At 32.7% G+C, this 18292-nt stretch overlaps 1 protein-coding gene across 1 annotated transcript; it reads right to left on the bottom strand.

Moving 5' to 3' along the window:
* Positions 1-3762: 3762 nt before the first annotated feature.
* Positions 3763-18160, bottom strand: LOC130441372 (uncharacterized). The gene is made up of 6 exons (XM_056775025.1): positions 17971-18160; positions 16465-16562; positions 16232-16358; positions 13690-13846; positions 8210-8995; positions 3763-3980 (listed from the first exon to the last, which is right to left on the bottom strand). Exons 1-6 carry the CDS (start codon positions 17971-17973, stop codon positions 3781-3783), a joined length of 1371 nt encoding a protein of 456 aa, XP_056631003.1. The 5' UTR covers positions 17974-18160; the 3' UTR covers positions 3763-3780.
* Between the last annotated feature and the right edge of the window lie 132 nt (positions 18161-18292).

Below are 18292 nucleotides of genomic sequence, written 5' to 3'. Positions count from 1 at the left end.
TTATCGCTGGATTCGGAATCATCCGTTTCATTTTTACTGTCTGTATCTCCATCAATCACAACTTACACGATACGTATGTAAGTTTTTTCGGTAATTTTATACTTACGGGTTCCCCTCGTTATTTGGCTTTAGAAAATCGAAAAATTATCTGATTTCGTTGATTTTTTTTTAAATCTTTGTTTTTACGGCGGATTTATGAAAAAATATGGGAATAAATAAAATGAAAACTTATATTGGTTAGGTTAGGTTATGTTAGGTTAGGGGGGGTGTGCTAAAAATTCAGAACAAATGTTCACAATTGGTCTACTTTTCAAACACCTCCCCCCTTCCCCTCGTTCCGGTCCCAATTCTCAAGTATGATACCATTTTTTTAATGGTGAAAATTCTCAATTTTTCAAAGTTAACTTTCAATATTATATACTTGATTAAAATAAGTGATTTTAAGAATGTTTTTGTTCATAAACTTTAATGATTACTTAATAAAAAAGGTACAAACGATTATATGTGAGAAAAGGTTAATTTTTAATTGTAAAAAGATGATAAATCAAAATTTTTGATAATTTTTTTCCATTTGTTCATTTTCTTGTTTAGATTATAGAAAAATTAATACGACAACTTCATTTGATTATTTGGAAAAAAGTTATCAACAAGTATACGTGAATGAGTGTATTTTCAGGAACATTCAAAGCCCTGAAACCAATAAAAGTTTTTTTTTAATCTCATAATTTTTTTCGTAAATCCTCCGTAAAGATTTGAAACAAAAAATTCATCGAAATCGGATGATTCTTCATTTTCTAGAGCCAAAAAATGAGGGGACCGCGAAAGTATAAAATTACGATTTTTTCTTTACGGAGAGTCAATATGACCGACGCAGTTCCTCGGAAAGGTAATTTTCAACAATGTTAACATGACTCATACTTATAAAAAGTTTACATTTCCGAGTCATTGACACTGTTTCTGCATTAAGAGAGTCGGTATTCAGCAAAGCTTGTAATATCTTGAGCCTGCTAACATTATCAGCCATCATCAATACAGCTTTCGTGAACATAGATCAACCGTATACCTCCTGGTCTATATTACTAACGTATGAACTGAACCTATAGAGAAATATGGGAAATCCAGACGGGGAGGACTGGGGAAAGACGTGCGCTTTTCAGATGTGTACTCATTACAAGAGTTGGCAAAGAATTATCACCTGTCGTTTGTGGGGACACCGAAGAAAAACAAATGGCAAATACCGAAAGAGCTAAAAAGCATTAAAAGTAGAGAGAGCTTTTCTAGAATTTTTGTATTCAGGGAGGAAGGTACAATGGTCTCCTACGTGCCTCAGAATGAGAACAATAAAAAATGTTGTTTATCTCCAGAAAAAGCAGAAGCATTACATACAACGTATAGAGAGGAGATAGACTATGGTTATATTTTATTCAATATTGAATCTGGTAGCAACACATTCCCAAATAATTTTTTAAGAAGAATGAGATTGTGTTGAAACTAATTAAAAACCTGGTAGCAAAGCAGAATTTACAACTCACAATACGTATGAAACTTCAGGAAATTCTACCCAAATCTCCTGATCATACTACAAGAAGCTATTATGTGGAAGCTCATTCATTCGAAACGAATCCTCTAAATCGTTGCCGCCCATGTTTCCAAACAAAAAAAAAATGACTAAAAAAGTACTTCTTCAAACAGTGTGGCTTATATTTATGACTTCAGTACTGTGGTTTTGATTGTTCAGACTAGGGATGTTACGGAGATTCGATTCCGATTCCAAAAAGTGGGAATATTTTGAGTGAACTAATTTCGAATGTATCGTTATTAACTCTAACAGCGCATGGCATGAATGAAGAATTTAATAGATTTAAAGTCACACATTCAATGGAAGACATACAGAAGATCTAATCCAAGAAAAAATTAATGGAATTTTAACGGAATGGAAAATCACAAATGAGAAAATCCACTGTTTTGTTTGTTAAATATGATTTGCTTCTTCTGGAATCATTTCATGTGATTTAATTTACAACCTGTATAAGATTCAATTTTTCATGTATTTCCTAGTACTGAAATTGAAGATGCTAAAATATCTTTGTATATTTCATTTTATTGAGCCGGCTGATAAATGTGCAGTCATGGAAAATGATTGTTTAGCAGTTTAACAACATTTTCAAACAGATCGTGTTACTATTTCCCGATAATATTGAAGCTTCATGAAGGATTTTGTTGTTATAATTATGTATTACTAGCATGACAATTAAATTGTTTAACCTCCATTTTCCTCGCCTTTCCATTATTCCATTCACTTTTTTTAGGGTGAAAACAACAATTACATTCTAAGTTAGCTGTCAAGAAGATAATAAACATTGGACAAAGTACAGAAAATCTCTCATCTGCCTCCGACTCCGACAACTCAATGTTCAAAACCGCGACTCCGACACCGATATAACCATTTCCGTTATATACCTGGTTCAGACGGTTGTGAAACCAACAAAAAGTTGCTTCTGATGTGGAAGAGACATTTTTTAAAATTATTTTTCAGTTTGCAAGTTGAGTGTACTTTTAGTTTTTTTGAATAAGTACATAAAGTCGTTCTTTCATTTATTTTACCTTTTAAAGGAAAAATTCAGTGCAAAATGCAGTTTTAGGATCTCAGTGTGGAGCTAATAAAGCAATGTCATCGCCATTTGTTAGACTGTGTGTTCTCTGATGTGGGTAAATTAGATTAGAAGTTAATTTAGCGGATCCAAAACGCTACCTTAATAAGCACTTGCGTTCATTAGATAAATCGATGAATTCAAGGTAGGATTAAAGAATAAGGAAATAAAGTAGAGGAAAGAATTTTCTGATTTTGTAAAGTAGACCCAAGTACCAGATTTTATCAAAGGCCCGACTTGTATCGAGGAATATCTCGGAGTAGTACTTTTTGTCTTCAAGATATTGCATGATTTCATTTGTTATTCTTTGTACTTGTTCGTTGGTAGCGTGTTCCTCTCGGAATTCAAATTGATGTTTCGGAATAACTTGGTTTTGATTAAGAATGGGGCCTTTCTAAAAGCCAGTATTGGAAGTAAACTTACTGGTCTATTTGAAGTAACCTCTTCAGCCGGTTTTCCAGGTATGAGGATTATTCCAGCTAATTTACACTCGATATTGCTTCTCAACCAATGACCTCCAGAGTTGCGGATGGAGCGACTCGGAATTTGGTGATGATCTAATTTTTTGGAGCCTTCCATAATGAATATTCTGTTGCTTCTGTTACACTTAAATTCCTTAGGTATTGTTGTTTTATTCGCGGGTGATCTTGTATTTTTCCGTTTTTTGCGTATTTTTCTTTAATTAACTATTTTATTTTTTATTAAGATAGGTAAGTCTCCATTTCTCACAAAGCGAATAGGTGCTGGGACATTTTGTTAGGAAGATTAAATACTTAAAAAAATATTCCAACTGTCTACAGAAAGAAGTGATATTTATTTATTTATTTTATTACTCTCTCATTTATAAAAATATATTAAGAGTAAATATTTATAATTTGAAAAAGATTTGATATCTTCAAGTACCTTAAAATTGATATCAAAATTGTATTGTGAGATTTGAAAACAAATAACGAAGCAAAATGATGAAGACAACAATTAATCGTGTCAATTTTATCTCACATTTATCTGTGTTTTGACGGCCGACAAAAACAATTCAACAACTCACCTTTCTACATAAAACATCATCTAATTTCGAAATGTCGACTTCCCCAATAAAAAAATAAACACACAGTACTAAAAAGAAATTTAATTACAATTTTGTCCGTCCAAGTGTATTAACATATATAGCGGAATTAGTGTCCTTAGAGCTTTGCTCAAATTCTTTGTACGGTATTTCATCGTATATTGGTTCCGAGCTTTGTTCGATGTTTTGGTGATCTTTTAATTCAATAGGTTTAAATACTGATGCTGCACTTGACACAGGATGATCGTATTCATATTCTCTCACAGCTGCAAAGTTAAGAATCGATATTTCGACAAATAATGAAATAACAACAGTTTAATTAAATATAATACGAATAATTGGTAATTATTAGGCGTAGTTTAATAAAAACTTCGTTTAAAATAATGAAGTTCTAGCGTTTTTCTCTTGGGCTGTACGAAGAGCATCAAAAATATGTCTTTATTGCTGAAAACATCGAAGCTATGCTTGAATAAATTAATTGACATGTGAACTTGAGATTAAGCCACCTTTGGACGTTAATATGAGTAGCAGCTGTAAAAAATGTCTTTTCCGAAGACTCGAGTCGATCTATGCAATGAAATATTCACAATATTTGTTAAGGGTGTGAATTATCTTGCATGCATATCTCCAGCTATACAATAGAAGTAGAGACTATCGATGAAGCAATTAAAACTTTAGTTCTGATTAAATCACCCATTGATAGATAAAACATCGTCTTGAACGGTTCCTTACCCTTACATTATTTTGATAGTTAACAAATCGTTACTCTAAGATATCTTTTACTATTCAAATTTTCGCGCGGTTTCTGAAAACGGTAAAATTTTGCATCCCAGAATTCATTTCAGGGACACCGAAACCCGTAATTATAAAAAGGGACGTTAGTTTTGTAAGCACTAGATCGATGGGAACAGGAAGCTGAAGATATAAAAGAATCATGATCAAAAATTGAAAATACGAAATTAAATAGAAAAAGTTATGAAAGAGGCATGAACATGCTTAGAATGACTCCAGACATATTACAAGGTCAAGGGCACAAGAGAGTAAATTAACTGAATCCTCCAAAAGCTTACAGCTAATACTGTTTACCAACATTCAGCTGCTCCAACTTGATCTACCTATTTAAGTTGATCTCGATTTTTTTTAGATACTAACTTTATGCTATCTATTTCTTGGAAATTCTGTTACATTGGAAAATGAAGAACGATTGATAAAAAAACTATAACGGGAACTTTCTGATATTCATTTTAATAAATTAACTGCTTTATAAAATTTTCAATTCAACGATGGAAGTTTAGTTATTTTGATATATTTCTTTCATAACCGATTACAACGAATATTCCTCATATAACTAATACCTTGACCAGTTTTAATAATGTCAAGAATTCACACCATATTGATGACTTATTTTGTAATATGCTGATCAGCGTGTTGACGTCATACGAGTGTAAAATGGGATCGTGTTTGCTTCAAACATTTAACATTCAACATTTAAATAATCATAAAGTAACATATAGAGTTCGTTGGCTCTATTAGTATTAAATTTGAGCCCCGGTGTTGTGAAGTTAATTAGTAAAGTAGCTGCCGATATTGATAACAACTTGAAACAAGTGGTTGATATTGATTATTCCTATATCATTAATAGTATCTTAGCGATAAATATTAGAGACACTGAGTTTCGCAACTAGAATTCAATAATCAGCCCCAGATCCTTAATCTTTCCAAAAACCGGACTGGTGCTACTCTTCTAATGTTAATTTAACAAATTCTTCGAATTGAAGAGTTAATATATAAAGTGTGCCTCATAAATAATGCCTATTTTCTTTGTTTACGTTGTTTAATAAAGAATCATACAAAAAGAAAGCCCCTCAAATTACATGGTTTAATCCACGTTCAGCAAGCTCTTGGTAAAATAATTCTTTGGGCTTAAATGAAAAAAATGTCATACTGCATTTTCAACATCTCCTTTGGATTTTAATTTATCCACGCAAGTTTTCACCATATATTTGATTAAATAACAATCAGATGGTGCAAGGTCCTGACTAAATGCTGGATGTGGTAGGACTTCCACAATCCCACCACGATCTTATTTAGTGGAACGAATTTGAAGTAAACTAAATCATCATAATTTCACCAGACACAACAAGACTTTAAGCTCGAATCGACTTCTCTTTGCGACGGGTATTGGTAATTGTCCTTTGTCAGATCACTGATTTTCCGTACCCTGGGTGTTTAGATTAACCCATTTTACATCGCAAGTGACAATGCGTCTTTTTAACAACTTTTATAGGTCTCATCTAATGATTTCAAATAGCGACGTATGGTAACTTTGGAACGTCCAAGGGAGGCCGATAATAGGCGAGTGCACGTAGTTGGATGACCTGGGGCGGTATTTACAGGTCTTCGCTTGGAGCGATATCGATTCATTAAAATCTCGATTTTTATTGAAACAGTGTTTTAATTGTATATAAATCTTTTAAAATTATTTTGAGAGACCCTCTAATAGAACTGATTGATGACCAATTTAGAAAAATATTTCGGCTAACAGAAGAAACTTTCATGTTTTGACACGATAACAAAATATCTGTAAAAACTATAGTAGTAAGAACTAGTTTACTTTTTATTTGGTTTTATTTTATACAAACTTATAACAAATATGTAGCTGCTAAAAAAGTTGTTAATGCTCTCTAAATTTTAAAATCAAATGATTTCATTCAGTTATTGGCAGCATTGAAGTTTTTTGGTACTGGTAGTTACCAGCAAGGTGTAGGAAATAATTGTTGTTTGGGTATCTCCCAATCATCAGTGAGTCGCGGCATTCCCAAAATTATTGAGGTATTCATAAAATTTTCCCAAACAATTTCTGAGATAAATGATATTAGAAGAAAGGAACGAAAAAATTACTTATGATTTATTTTCAGTTGAATATGAATTTGGAATGTTTGAGGTTCTTTTGAAAATATAATGTATCGGGGTGATTGGATGCATTGACTACACTCATGTTCCTCTACGAGGTTACGAAAAAGGGTTTTATTATACAAATTATTCTACATTCGAATGCTCTCCTTCAATATAATCCCCTCTCCTCGCCACACACCTTTCCATACGTTTTTTCCATTGATCGAAGCAGTGCTGGAAGTCTTCTTTGGTGAGCGCCTTTAAGAGCTCTGCCATTTTTTGCTTCACCGCTATCATGAACTCAAATCTGGTCCCTTTCAAAGCAGATGTTTTTCTAACCTTTAAAGTAAATCTGAGCAGACCCATTGACGCAAGAGCTTTTGGTCAGGAGTTAGATTTTTGGCACCAACTTCGCACAGACTGTTATGTGTAATTCCTCGTATAAATTTTTTCTAACCGTGTTTTTATCGGCGGTTACAGCCTTGGCAATCATCCGGATGTTCATTCGACGATCTGCACGCACAATTTGGGATTTTGGTCACTGTTTCCGGAGTTGAAACAGTCACAGAGCGACCTGGGCGCTGGTCATCTTCAGTGCTCTCTCGGGTCTCACTAAAGCGATTACACTACTCAAAAATATGCGCACGAGATAGAAAATTATCCCCATAGGCCTCTTGTAACAATTTATAGCACTGAGTCGGTGTTTTTTTTCATTTTAAAGAGAAATTTGAGACTAATACGCTACTCTTGTTTTTCATTACACATGGTTTTCTGCACGAGAAAAAAACACGTTCGTTTCAAACCGCTACTGTACAAAAACTATAATAGTGACGGAAACTTGTTTTGGGACGTGCATAGACAAGATATCTAACTATCCAACGCCTTACTCGTTTTTTATCCTACCCGACTAGGGCGCCCTCTAGGCGCGCAGTCTTGTTATCTAATAGCCAAGCCTCGAATTTCACTGCTCTTAAGCTATTACTATTAGAAAAATGGTTTTACGTTAGCGTTTAATTGACTGCACAAGTACAGAATTAGAAACTATTTTGACAAAATACGCCTATATACGTAACTAGTCCTCGTGTTACAAACTTGCGAGCGGAGGGGTACATGGGAATCTAAAACTTTAATATCGATACCAATCAAACCACTCCCTTTGGTGGGAAATTTCCAATATTACTATAAGTAAATCAATGTTGACCCTTTCGCCTCATCAACTGTGTCTTCCCCTTCAATTCCATAAATTTTCCTTACTGCTTTAAACTTTTGTTTCCAATAATGTCCTAATCAATAGACGAATTTCATCTTTATCGCACCCCATAAAAACGTAAGGCGTCGTCAATAAACAAAGAAAGAAGTTAAGCAAATCATAGAATTAGAGACAGTATTAACAACTTTTGTGTAAATTGAGGTGTAGGAATTTTGTATTATGAAAACTGATATTCCTTATAAGACACCCCCTGTATTATTATTTCTACTATAATACACACAATAATCAAATTTAAAAAAATAGAACAAAATTCTTATTGCTTCTAAATTAAAACCAAAAATTGCTCAAATAGAATAATATAAGCTAATAATTTATATTAACATGACTCACCTGGTAACGGCGAGTGGAAAATACTCGTCGAAAAAACCGCAACTTGATTATTTTCGTGTTGAAGAGTCTGATTGAGTTTTCTTTTTTTCATAATATTAATAGACAGAATAGCAAGCACCCCAACGAAAACCGCAATAATTGCAATCGTGAATAAAATTACATCTTTAGAAGGATAATCATTCGAAGGAACGTGTCTGTTCAAATACTCTTCGTTGCCGAACAATCTCGTTTCGTTAGATGAGGCCGTTTGAAGTTTACCATACTGTATTTCAACTGGAATAAGCAAACCTACTTTCGTCGCTATTGTACCATTCGGAAAAGTTTTTATGGGAAATATATTTTCCGCGGGAAATTGTTTCTCAAGTAATTGATTCATCTGTTTACTTGAATGTTTCGTTGTATTTTTCAAATTTGCAGCATCGATACTTAATGTACCATTCAGTTTTATTCCATTTGTGAGGTTCGTATTAAATATTGATTCTGTAGTTGGAGATGTAAACTCGTTCTTATCTATTACAATTTTAGGATCATTTGTTAAACTGTAGACCGAAGTTACTGCCTCATTTGGGGTGAATTTGGTAGTTTTTACTTCTGCTATTTCGTTGAACTTAGTCACGACCTGTGTAACTTGTGGTATATTATTTTGAACATCCGTAACTGGAGATTCTTCAGTCGTAATCATATTTGTACTATTTGTTATACATAACCCTGTCATATAATCACATGAATTATTATTACAATCGCACGCTTTTGAACAATTTGGACCCCATTCATTGAAACTGCACTCTGTAAAATATTTACATACATATCAAATATACAGTGCTTTTCAGATAAAAGTATCCACCTTTAATAACTTTTGTAATACTGGTATTTAGAAAAAATCCAAAAACACGTCAATTTATGTTGGAAGGGGCAAGCATTATGGCTTATTTAAACCTACTGGAAAAGCCACCCCCTCACCCCTAGCAGCATCCCCTTTATTTTTTTAAATTACTTGTCATATTTTTTATGTAAAATTTGGATACTCCTCTTTGAGCTGATTTCAAAAATGTATAATACTTGTAGGTTAAAGTGGTTAGTTTATGAGATAAACAATTTTTCTTTTAAGAGCACAAATTTTACTTATTATTTACTTTCACCTTATTTGCCTGTACTAAAATGGGTTGTACAACAGTTCAAACTCTTTAATCTTTTTAACTGTGCTATTTATTCTACTTAAAAAATCCAAACAACAAAAAACTCTACTTTTTATTAAAGTTTGACATTGTCAACTAGAATTTGCAGTCACTATTGATAGTGTAATTTGATACATTATTTATTTTGTTTCTCTGAAATGGTTTACTCTTTGCAAGAAAGAATTGAAATTGTAGGTTTATACTACCAAAATAATAATTGTGCAAGAACTGCTGCTAGAATATTTAACGAATTACATGACGGAAGACATGCAACTCCTTTCCGAAGATTTACTGGTATTTCAACAAGACGGAGCTCCTCCACACTATGCTATGCCCGTCCGACAATTTTTAAATGAAACATTCCCCGCTCTTTGGATAGGTAGAAGGGGGCAGATGATGGAGTGGCCACCTAGGTCACCGGATTTAACACCCCTAGACTTCTTTTTATGGGGGTATTTAAAAACAAAAGTTTATGCTACCCAACCAGAATCTCTGGATGATTTACGAGAGAGGATAGAAAATGAATGTCGACAATTAAATCCAGCCGTATTAAGCAATGTCAGAGAGGCATTTCAAAATAGATTATACCATTGTATGGAAGTGAATGGTACTCATTTTGAACACTTATTGTAACTTCATAATAAATAGCACAGTTAAAAAGATTAAAGAGTTTGAACTGTTGTACAACCCATTTTAGTACAGGCAAATAAGGTGAAAGTAAATAATAAGTAAAATTTGTGCTCTTAAAAGAAAAATTGCTTATCTCATATACTAACCACTTAAACCTACAAGTATTATACATTTTTGAAATGAGCTCAAAGAGGAGTATCCAAATTTTACATAAAAAATATGAAAAGTAATTTAAAAAAATAAAGGGGATGCTGCTAGGGGTGAGGGGGTGGCTTTTCCAGTAAGTTTAAATAAGCCATAATGCTTGCCCCTTCAAACATAAATTGACGTGTTTTTGGATTTTTTCTAAATACCAGTATTACAAAAGTTATTAAAGGTGGATACTTTTATCTGAAAAGCACTGTATATATGTTACGGTAAAAGTAGATATTTTTACATATGTACATTTGCCTCCTCGTTTCGGTAATGTGCATTCGACTAAAATTTACAATTTCAAATAAGGGAAAATGTACATTGAACTGTGTAAATGTGAGCATTTTTGAGAAACAATGGTACAAAAAGAAAAATGTAATAACCAACTAGAACAGATTGTATCACAAAAAAACAATTCATTTAAACCAGCATCAGTATGAAAAAATATTATTGGAAGTAAAGGCAGTAAAATTAAATGAAAAGAACAAAAGTGATGTAGATTACCGCCGGCTGAAAAGATACGATATAATAGTGGTAGGGACGAAAGAAAAATTAATAAATCGATTTGAAGAAGAAGGTAGAATAAAATATTTTGCAAAAATTGAAGAAACTCATGGAATTATACACGATGCTCATTTGGCAACTGGCCATGGTGGCCGAAACAGATTAGTGAAAGAAATTAATAACAAATACAACAATATTACTACTGAAGCAGTTGTTGTATTTATTTTTATGTGAAGCATGTCAAAAAAAACAGCAAGAAAAAAGGAATTGCGATAAAACCAATTTTGACGAGTGAAATGAATTCTATATGTCAAATAAATCTTATGGATTTACAGACACAACCAGATATTGAATTTAAATTTATTTTAAATCATCAAGATCATTTAACTAACTTTGTTACAGAAAAAATTATCCAAGAATTAGCAAATATGTGGGATGGCGTGAAATAATACACGTCAAGCCTCGCCTCGCCTCCCAAAGCCAGGTCTCGATAGAGATGTTCAAAATATGCTTGCAACCTGGCTAGGACGAAAACTGTATTTAAGAATATATAACCTACGACATATTATATGATATGCTAAGAAAAGTATGTTTTGTTTGTCATTTACATTTTTTAGTTGAAATAATTTTCGTTATTAAAGCCTTTTGTATTATGTTTATTTAAACAAATATTTTTTACTGCAACAACATTTTTAATTTATGTGTATTCCAACTTTTCTTAAAAAATGAATGTAATAATATACATTCACCAAAACGTAAAGGCAAGAGTACACATTTGTCGAGAAATGTACATACATTATATTCAGTTCACATATACATAAATTTTTGGGAAATGTACACATTTTACGGTAAGAGTGCACATTTCTCAAGAATGTACATTCACCGTAACATAAACAAAGAATGATTTAAAAGTTTAGTGTAGAAATTAATAATTTGAAGAACAGGAAATGAACGAAAATCTTACTTTAGAAGTTAGTCCGAGGATACAAATAGATTGAAACTTGTTCGTTAACAATTAATTACACAATTCAAGCAGATATACAAGGGTTGTCTGAAAAGTTTCCGACATAACAAAGAAACAAAAAAAAACTTTTTTGTCTATAATCATTTTATTTTTCAGCATAATCTCCTTTTAAGTCTATACATTTATTCCATGGTCCGATGGTCTAACCTTTTTAACCTCTCCAAATAATAGTTACCATCATTATCCACAAAATAGCCGTAGCGATTACGTCTCCATCTGGTGAAAATCCCTCTTCTGCAAGTGAAACTTTGAGGTTAGGAAAGAGGAAGAAGTCGCCAAGGGCCAGTTCTGGTGAAACGAAATGCAATTCGTGTTTTTAGTGATGGCGATTATCGATTTGTGAGAAGATGCATTTTTTTCTTCAAATGCGGTCGCTTTCTTGCAATTTTTCCCTTTACCTTATCAAATAATGATACGGAAAGCTCTCCTATTATTGTTAACGTTTTTTAAAATAGTCGATGAGCTCAATCCCAAGATTATCCCAAAAATCGGTTGCCATCATTTTACAGGACCATGAAACCGTGTTTACCTTGTTCGAAGTGGATTCACCCTTTACAATCTACTGTTTTGAGATTTCAGGAGTGTAGTGGTGGATCTAGATTGTGTGATTGTGTTAGGGTGAGACATTATTGGAAACAGAAATTTGAAGCAGCCGTAATCATTTTTTTAATGGAAATATAAAGCTTGAAGATTGATCACGCTCAGGTCGTTCACCTATGTGGGATATTCAGAAATTTATCAACACGTAGTAAGTCGTGTGACTGACACACAGATGGCGCTGACATTGTCAAATCCATATGACGTTTGTGAAGTATTAGCCTTCAAAAGACTATGTGTAAAATTTCATGACATTTCGTTTAGTCAGAAATAGCCATTTAAGTGAAGCTACTTTTGTTACTTTCAAAACAATTTCGTGTGTTAATTTATCATAGCTTCTTGATGAAAAACAATACTGTACAAGCTCAGTAATAACTTCAAGAATGTTATCCGGACTCGGCTCCATCGAAAAGAACCATTTAATCGATTTTTGACAAAAAAATGTGTTTTCACGACTTATTGAGTGATATGCTATGATCGTTTTATTAGATGCATTCTTACGCAAGTAACAATTATCAAAAAGGTATCTATTGCCCTTGTAACGGTAGTTTTTTATAAACAACGTTAAACTAATAGTATAATTATTAGAATTATGAGCATTATTTAAAAAATTTGTATAAACGTTTTTTTTTGTTCACAGTCTTTGTTTGGCACTATTATTCATACGTATTGTTAAGAACTTACGTAGATGATGAGACCGGTCCTGTTCTAGTATGGCAATTCCTGGAAGGACTTTACATTATGTTTAGATTTCTAAGAAGCCTTTTTGTTTCCTTACATCCTAGAAATCCGAATTTTCGAAATATCTGTTGTGTATAAATATGCGCTTGTTTATTAGCGAGTAGTCAGTAAATAATCTGATGTCATTTCGAACACATCGGGATAGATAAGTAAAGAACGAATTTAAATTAATTATAAAGTGTTTAGTAATTTGTTTGGTGCATAAATAAATAGAGTACTTAAGTATTAAACACCGAGTGTATAAATTGACTCCACGGTATGAAAACTATCGGAATGAATGTGAAAAACATTACAGTATTGATACATTTCTTCCCTTCCTCTATGTTTTCAGCAGCAGCGCCAGACGAGCAACATTCACTGATTCTTCTATGTCTATTTGGCAGTTATACTAATCAATAAGTTTCTCTCAATCTTTGATAATAAACCGTCAGCGTTGTTAATAAAAAAGCCATGCTTATAATTCTATAGATACCGAGGAAAGTTGTACATAATTTCATGCAAAAATATCGAATTAAGTAAATAACTATCCAAGAATAAATTCTGCGGGAAGGAGAAAATTTTATATACTTCACAAGAAGTTAGTATATTTATTGAAAACAAATATTTTAAATACCAACCTTGGTCACAATGTTCTCCTTTGAAACCGGTTAGACAAGTACAAGTACCATTTTCGCAAATACCATGATTACAGTTTATACATGGAGTTACACATTCATTTTGATATTCGATAAAACCTGGACAACATTCTTCTACGGAGCGTGTTTCATTCTTTTCCTAGAAATATGCGACTTTGAATAGTATTTAATTTATAATTTGAGAGGTTATAAACTTCATATAACTACCACAAGGATGGTCCTAGAATTACCTGACCTGACCTAGAGTCTATATATTAAGGCAAGTACTTAAACTTGAATTCAGTTGACATGGAGTAGGTTATGGTCACGTTCAAAATGATGGCACGCATGTAAGGGTAATATAGAGATGTCATTTTCCCAGTACTACTAATAATACTACTCATAATGTATGTGCTGTGACCCGATTTCTTTAATCAGTTTTCGGAAAAGAGCGAGCGTGATCCGGATTAATTTTCCAACATCAGATCAAGATAGTTTCCAAAAACCATCTTAATATCATAGATGTTGAGCCGAAGTGGTAAAAAAGGAAAATAAGTAGATTATAAAAATTAACATGATATAAAGTACTTGATAGGAAATGGTTGGGGAGAGTAAAAAAATCCTCTTTCTATCAACTTGACATTTTCATTATTAATAGCACTGTTAAACAAATTTTGGAGCTCTGGAAACTGTTGTGCAGTGTCAATTTACAAGTTTGCATTCGATTGGCATGTGTTCCAGGAAGAGTAGAACTGTCAATATGTCAAGCTAAATTTGAGGTGTGATCATTAAAAATAAAGTGGACTACTACATTATGAATGAAATAATTTCTGAAAAGCTTCTTACGAAATAACTTTCATCTGCTTTGTCGTCGTTTTCTTATTATCAGAAATGTTGTCAAAACACTTCCCTTTCAGCACATTTTGATTTGGTGAGTATCTAAGGCAAATTTAATACAAACGCATTTACACATTTTCATCTTTTTTTGAGATCAAAATATGTTCCGACATTACTCTGCCTTATTTCCACTTGAAAATATCCCATACCATCCACGAGGATGATCCTAGAAATACATGATCCAATAAAAAAACACAAAAATTTTAGAAAAAATTATATTCATTTTTCTCCTTTTAGCTCCATACACCTTTCTCAGCGATGTTCAATAACTTCGATATCCTTTTTATCATAAGAATCGTCAAGTTCCCTAAAATATCCACTAACTGCCTACATCACCGATTCATTGTTGTAAAATCTTTGGTCTCCGAGAAGTATGGTAACAGAAAATAATCCGAAGGGGCTAAATCTGGTAGATAGGGTGCAAGAGGTAGCAATTACAGTTTTTATTCATTAATTTTGGCCTTTGCATAACGGATGTGTGAGCTGGTGCATTGTCTTGAGGAAACAATACTTTCTTCTTGGCCAAATGCGGCTTGATTTCTTCGCTCAAACAATTCAATAATTTCGCATAATACTCGCCATTCATAGTTTTTCTTTTTTCAAGATAGTCAATGAAAATTATCCCACGCACATCCCAAAAAAACGACGCTACGACTTTGCCTGCAAATAGAACGGTCTTTGGCTTTATTGGAGCCGGTTTTTCCTTTTCAGTCCATTGTTTTGATTCTTCTTTTGTTTCGGATGTGAAGTGATAAACCCACGGCTCAAAAATTTGGTTTATTTCTGCAAAGCAGTGCCAAACACTTCACAACGCTGTTTTTGTTCCATTGTGTCCAGACACCGCGGCACCATTCTTGCGCACAACTTTCTTATGTCCAAATTCAGTTAATATGCGCATTTTCAGTGGACAATCATCCAGTACCGCTTTGTGGATTTTTTTTTTTAATATTTCTGGATTCGTCACCTCATTTGATCGACCACTGCGATTCTGGTCTTCGGCGGTCGTACGGCCTTGTTTAAACATTGCTATTCAATATTATCCATATATATATCCAATAGCCAGGTACTTCTGGGTCCATCATCGTATAAATAATCTTCAAATGCATCAGCACAATAACACTGTAATTAATGCTGAAGACTGAATGGGTAAAACTTACCACTGCTTATCTCAACATATGTAGACATAGTAGTTGAAATAGATTCATAAATTCTGGACACACTTTTTACACTACCACTACACCAACACTCACAATTACACTAGCTAATACGCGTTTCGATATAAGTTGATGAATTCTAATGAATTCTTCACCGAAAATCTTTCAAGTTTGATGGGTATATTCTGAAACCCCTTCGTTAATCATCTGGAAACATTATAACTAGGTGCACAAATTGTTGAATGGGTTTGTGAATTTTAAAGGCAATACAACTTTCACAATGTTGGGTTATTTACCTATAACTTATAACTGTGTGTAACGGTTCTTGCAATTTTTAAGTAAAGAAGTTTAATTGGTGGGAAAATTTAGTATGAAACAAACAGGTAAGTCGAGTTAAGACGATAACTTGGTTATCGAAACGTGAGTGTTTAGTATATTTTTTAACATACCTCGTATAGTATATAAGTGCTACAGAAATAAAAAAAATTACTTACAATAACTCTAGAAGCGTTTACTTTGTTGATGGTATAAAATGAACATCTAGGTGGATAATTAAAGCACCATTTGTATTGTCTAATTGTCAGGTTTTTTATATAAAATTCTGTCGAATTAACTAAAAACCTGGAAAATATGAGAAAAAATAGAGATTTAATTATAATTTTAAGTCAGAATGAGAAAGTAGTGAACAATATCTAAATGTCGATCGATGTAGATAATTTGTACTCACGTTTTTTCTGTAACGCATATATGATCTCCACTCAATTTTCCGTGGATCAACTTCGCTTTTATTAGAGTAAAAAATAATAAAGCGTTCCACAATCCAATCTAAAAGTATCAAAAATTTAATAAGGATACAAGATTAATACGTTGAGCTCCGGTGCGGTCCATTGGCCCGCAACTGCACTTTCCCCACTGCCCAGAGAGGTGCTATGGACCGCTCGATGTTTTCATTTCGAACCTTATCCACAGCCCAAGGAAACATATTTAAATGTGTTTTTCAGTTTGGTTGAACTGTCCTGTTTCCTTGAAACATTATCTTACACTAAGGCCTTTTGTTTTATTTATTATTTTTTTACTGTACCCTACACAATCTCTTCTTATCTTGTGAGTGACTTGGACCTTCTTTTTTCACTACGAAATGCAGTTAGCAACAGTTTTTTTCGTCAGTAACTTTTTGCTTCTGTACCAAATAACAGCTCAATAGCAATTTTCCTATGCCCCTTCAAGGACCTTCTCAAAAAAGTGTTGTAACTTACCATTTGATCAGACAAATCTATATAAGATTTGCCTTTGTTATAGTTGACCACGGCATAAGGCTTTAGAAACAATCCTGATCGTCTGTCAATGCTTATTGTCTCATTAGCACACTTTGTAGGAAGCATCATTATGCTTTCATTTCAATATTGTTATTGCCTTATCATTTTCTTTATTATTAATTTCATTTCTTCAGCTTCTTTTGTACAATGTCTATTTTTTTCCCAATAAATGGGGTCGGTTTTCTTGCAGCTTTACGGCTAAATCCAAATTTGTATAATACACACAAAATCATTTTTTGCACTTTTTATTCGAAATAAATCATTTCATAATTTTTCCTTGGATCTACACCCCATATGCAGTGTAAACACAAAACAAATTTTGGGCACTGGGGAAAGTTTATCAATTTTGGTTGGGGCTCAAAGTGTTGAATAATAAAAACAAATTCAGGAGTTTTTTTTAAGTATCCTGTATAATGTGATCTTTTCAACAATTTATAATATCGACAACTGGGGTAAGTAGCTGAATAAACTTTAATAAGGGTAAAATTTTTGGCTCGCAATTGAAAAGAATAAAAAAACGTTAAAATAATAATTTAAGAAAAAGAACGCTGATTAGTTCGGTCACGCCTCAGAAGTTGATTAAGAATAAAACACATTTTTATAAACCCTGTTAATTATCAAGCTTTCAGTTGAATTAATTAATTTTCTTTATTTGTAGTTAACTTTTATTTAAGAAAGGATTTAACATGACAAGATCTTATAAAACCGTTCTATATGTATAGACTATATACAAACCATTCTTAGTTATAAAAATTTTAGAAAGCATAAATATTAATATTATTTTATTATTATTTAAACTAAATTCAAAAAGTGTTGATCCCTGTCAAATTATTGTTAAAAACATTCTTAATTACCAATTACTATAAATACTTTCACCACGTATTGTATTTTATAATTTATTTTGTATTAGTACTTACCATTTTACATATTAAGTCCAGTGACAAGTGATGTAATACAAACTTTTCAAATTCACACTAATTTATTTTATAAAACTACAAAGCGATGAGAAAACATAAATTCAACACATACTTTATTGACCCTAAAACAGTAAGCAAACACAGAGTTCAATTGCAGGACCGACCGCTTCAATCCCGCAGAGGGTCATGTGTTTTTGTTATTAAGAGATCTATTATTTTTATTAAGTGCAGACATTATTCTACACACACATGATTATACATAAACATACACCCACTCCCGCATAACATCTTCCATCTTAATATTTCGGTCGATTAAGGGAAT

Source organism: Diorhabda sublineata, chromosome 3, assembly GCF_026230105.1.
Source record: "Diorhabda sublineata isolate icDioSubl1.1 chromosome 3, icDioSubl1.1, whole genome shotgun sequence".
Classification (NCBI taxonomy): domain Eukaryota; kingdom Metazoa; phylum Arthropoda; class Insecta; order Coleoptera; family Chrysomelidae; genus Diorhabda; species Diorhabda sublineata.
The sequence above is the reverse complement of the archived record's forward strand: the minus strand, read 5'-3'. Positions and strand labels throughout refer to the sequence as shown.